Source organism: Echinops telfairi, unplaced genomic scaffold (genome assembly GCF_000313985.2).
Source record: "Echinops telfairi isolate 266 unplaced genomic scaffold, ASM31398v2 ScPeMD7_7469;HRSCAF=8507_1, whole genome shotgun sequence".
NCBI classification, from domain to species: domain Eukaryota; kingdom Metazoa; phylum Chordata; class Mammalia; order Afrosoricida; family Tenrecidae; genus Echinops; species Echinops telfairi.
The window spans coordinates 81,620,434-81,625,123 of record NW_022111373.1 but is presented as its reverse complement, the minus strand read 5'-3'; the positions used below and the strand labels follow the sequence as shown (position 1 = coordinate 81,625,123).

General features: G+C 36.2%; 1 protein-coding gene across 1 annotated transcript in view; it reads left to right on the top strand.

The window, feature by feature from the left end:
• RAD17 (RAD17 checkpoint clamp loader component) overlaps positions 1-4,690 on the top strand; it is a 44,417-nt gene that overhangs the window by 31,279 nt on the left and 8,448 nt on the right. The window contains exons 12-14 of the mRNA XM_004703689.4: positions 766-851; positions 2,436-2,582; positions 3,106-3,255. Of these exons, the coding sequence (XP_004703746.1) occupies positions 766-851; positions 2,436-2,582; positions 3,106-3,255 (383 nt within the window). The remainder of the gene's footprint in view (positions 1-765; positions 852-2,435; positions 2,583-3,105; positions 3,256-4,690) is intronic.

The following is a 4,690-nucleotide window of genomic DNA, read 5'->3' as shown; positions in this document are numbered from 1 at the left end:
GTTGTTTTCTCCTCCAGATTGTTCATCCAGCGATGGTTTCTTGAATCCTCTTTATTCTTCACTTTCCAGTTGAAGGTGTTCCTTTCCCTCTTTGATCTTCCTCCCTCACTGCCCATTTCTTTTTGTTTATTTTCTACCACTGCCCCTTTCTAAGGTTTCTAATTGCCCCTCCTTTGAATATAATTGCAGTCTCTCTTTATGCAGCAGATACCAGTTTTCAGTCTTTTAATTTTACACAATTAACCAAACCCACTGCTGTCAAGTTGATTCCAACTTGTATGACAGAACAGAACTGCTCCCGAAGGTTTTCAAGGCTGTAAGTCTTTACAGGATCCAACTGCCTCATCTTTCTCCCACGGAGCCATTAGTGGTTTGAACTGTTAACCATTTGGTTAGCAGACTAACACACAGTCCATCACACCACCCAAGAACAGCATCTTTCTACTTAGTAAATAAAATAATGGATGCACTGAGATGATACTTAAGAGAAGAAAGTAGGTTGGAACTGGGAAGTGAATGGGGAGTGTTTGAAATGGAGTATTTTGAAGCCTTATAGCAGCCATAATTAAGGCATCAGAACTGCAAATTTAGGTCTTGTTCATTTTGATAAAAGTCAATTCAGAAAAGCGAGTTATGTTTATTTTTAAAACTAGCTTACTATTTTTGGCATTATGTACCCTTAAGTGTGAAAATCTTTAATTGAGAGGTATTAGGTAAAGATGTAAAGATGGTTTTTGGTAACTAAAGAAATATTTTTTTTAATAGGAGCACCTTTAGCAGAAATGGACTCACCTCGGTTGCCTTCTCATTTGTCAGAGTATGACCGGGATACATTAGTTATTCAACCTGAGGTAAGATCTTTTAAGGACACTTGGGAACTTTGTATTCAATGTGTAATTTACATATGAGAGGGACCCCCCCCCAAAAAAAAAACCCAGAAAAACTCCACTGGGTGGAGCTTTCGTAGTATACATTTTACCTGCTAGGCTAGAATTGATCAGCTCGCTCTGAGTTAGAGAATCCAGTGGCGTCACCTGGAAAGATGGTTCTCTCTGTCACAGTGAATTTTTTCGTAAAAGCAGTTTTGCTCAAACCTTGTTTTTTGTGATGGTTGATTTAAGAGAACAGCATGCAGCTGTGAAATTTTGTTTCCTGCTCAGGAAAAATGCCACAGAAACTGTTGTGATGTTGAACACAGCTTGCAAGGACAGCAGCTATGGAAAAAACTCAAGTATACGAGTGGTTTTCGCATTTCAAAATAGGTGAAATGTCGGTTAATGACAAATGGACATCCTTCAACTTCCTGAAGAGATGAAAATATGGACAAAAATTTGTGCACTTGTGCTCGAAGACCCACGACAGACCATTGAAGAGTTGGGGAAATTATCTGGATTCTCTTGGAGCTTGGTTCAGTAAATTTTAACAGAAGATTTGGGAATGAGAAGGGTCACTGTGAAATTTGCGTCTCAGTTTCTAACTGACCAGGAAAAACAGTGTGGAATGGAAATATGCCATGCTATGAAAGAACAGCTCTGAAGCGACCCAGACTTTTTTTTCCAGGGTCATTACTGGTATGAGACATATTGCTATTACCCCGAAAGCAAATATCAGTCAAGCCAGTGGAAAACACCATTGCTGCCTTGCCCCCAAAAAGCTCATGTGAATTTTTTTTTTTTAAATGAGAGGGGAATAGTGCATTTGGAGTTTGTTCCACCAGGTCAGATTGTTAATCAAGCTTTCTATTTAGAGGTTCTGAAAAGATTGTGTAACAGTGTGCTACAAAACTAGCCTGGTTTGTGGCAGATGGGGTACTGGTTTTACCATCCCAACAATGTACCTGCTCACAGCCATCTCAGTATGTCAGTTTTTGGCAATAAACAGCATGCCTCTCTTGTTCCACCTTACTCACCTGACCTCGCTCTGTGCTACTTCTTTTTGTTTCCACAAATGACGAGGGACATGAAAGGACAGTGATTTGAATATGCAGAAGAGGTGAAGAGAAAAACAAGGGAGATGCTGTCAGCCATCTAAACAGATGAGTTTGAAAAATGTTTTCAAGAATGGAATCACAGATTTGACAAATGTATTAAGTGTAATGGAGAATGTTTTGAAGGTGATAAGGTTGTTTTGTAAAATAATTTAAATGCATAGCTTTGGGGGCAGGGATTACTTGTTGGGGAGTATCATCTTCTATACACAGACACACACACACATTTGACCATTATATAAAAGAGTTGTATACACACACACAAACATAAATACTTTTGGAAGCTTCCTCATTTACCTGTGAATGAGGGACTTCAAAATATTCATGTATTAGTGCAATTTCTCTAGTTTTTCAAGTCCTCTTATCTGTGCTTACCCCACTCCTAAATTTTATTTATTTTGTTGTTGAGAATATACAAAGCAGAACATGTATATGCTTCTTTTTGTAGGAAGTAGTAGAAATGTCACACATGCCAGAAGAGTTCTTTAATTTATATCTTCATCAAAACTACGTGGATTTCTTCGTGGAAATAGATGATCTTGTGCGAGCCAGTGACTTTCTTAGCTTTGCAGACACCCTCAGTGGCAACTGGAATGTAAGACCATTGCACTTAAATGTTGTTGTTTGTGAGTATTTCCTCAGATTTAAGAAAAGAAAGTTTATTTTTGATCACTAGTAATTTGATAGTATATTACATAACTCTTAATTACTGTGGTAAAATTAATTAAACTCAGTGCTTATAATGAAGATTGAAGAGTTCATTTGATATTTTTAGGCATAATAAAAAACCGCTTTATATCCTTTCTGTGTTGTTTAAGCTTTCATTTATTTAGCATTTGCCTTTGCTTACTTTTTTTATACTGCTTGTCATTTTGAAATTGTCCATATTCCAAAAATGTTGAAAGAATGCTCCATTCGTTACTTGTATACTCTTAACTTCGTTCACCGGGTTCTCTCATTTTGTCATATTTGTTTAGCTTCTCTTTGTTTTCACACTTTCCTTTACTGAAAATTGAAACACAATTGCAAACAGCCACAATAAACAGCAGCTATATGTGGTGATTTTCTTTTTGCTATCAGTAGCACCATAATATTCGTATGTCTATGTCGTTTGTTAGACACGCTCTTTACTCAGGGAGTATAGTACATCGGTAGGAACGCGAGGCGTGATACATTCTAACAGAGCCCGAGGATTTGCTCACTGCCAAGCAGGAGGATCAAGTTTTCGACCCTTGCACAAACCCCAGTGGTTCCTAATAAATAAAAAGGTAATTTTTAAAAAATGATGTTTTGTCCTTAGTCAGAAATAATAGTTCCTAAGTTTTCTAGAATTTTGATAAATATAAGAAGGGCAATCTCAGTCAAAGTGAAGAAGAAAAGGGTTTAAGTAGAAGGCAAATGTTTTGAGATTGATGATGGCAACAAATGTACAAATGTGCTTGACACGATGGATGTATGTATGGATTGTGATAAGAGTTGTGGGAGCCCCCAGTAAAATGATTTTTTTTTAAAGTGAAGAAGAAAAAGCAAACAAACAAAAAAAAAACCAATGTGCTAAATTTAAAGCATATACCCAAATTTACATATTAGTTGGCTTTTATTAAAATGAAAATATAGATAAAATGATTTTTTGGTTTTAATTTTATATTCTGTCTCTGGCTGTAATTATATAGAAAAGTTATCTCACCAGATGGGCTCTTAGTTTTCTCACCTGTAAGTACAGAAGTTTCGATTATTTTGAAGGACAAACATTGGGTGACCCACAAGTTGAATACAACAGAGACAACAATTTATTTTTTCAGAATTTCCAATCTTTAAGAATGAGTAGAATCATTAAATTAGGATATGACTTTTATTGAATTTCTGGAATCTCCGTGGTGGGGTAGGGTGGGGAAAGAGGCAAAAATGAGCCTGTAATTCTACATGATAGTTATCAGCCAGGACCAAGTAGCAGGTAGCATCTGCCCTTGTGAAATATGGGTGGTAGACTCCTTGATATTCCATGTAAGTGCTTATAGACCTGGAGTATGCTTCTCAGCCCATCAACCTGCTATTGCTTGGTGTTGGTTGAAGAAAATACTTCCAAGTTAAGTTGAATACTTTGGAGGATTTAGGAAAATGTGTTAAGGTTAAACTCCTATGAGTTGCTCTTATCTTCAGTAAGTTACATACCACCAAAGGCTTTTTAAAAGAATGTTAATATCTCAGTGAAAAAGGGTTTACCATATATACTCTAATAAAAACTGACCTGAATATCAGCTGAGGCACCTAATTTTACCACAGAAACTGCATTAGAAGTGTGCTGAAAAACTTGGCATGTACACGAGTATATATGGTATTTTATTGAGCACATCCTTTTTGATGTCTTTATGCTTATACACAGCATTCCTTTGATTTTTAAGTTGGTTAGTCTCGTGCTCAGTTTCTTTTCTAAAAATATCTAATTACAGTTATATAGCATAGCTATGTAGGTAAAATTTTATTAAATGATGCTTGAATAGTTACAATGGTCTAATTAGATAAGCCTTTTTAAAAATTAATTGGCTGAGGAGCTGATCTGAAGGGCTCAAGTAGAAAGAAAGTGTTTTGCAAGGGGTGATGGCAACATAATGTACAAATGTGCTTGATGCAATGGATGTTTAGATAGTTGTAAGAGCCCTCAATAAAATGTCAAAAAAGAAAGAAAAATTAATTGGAATTAGT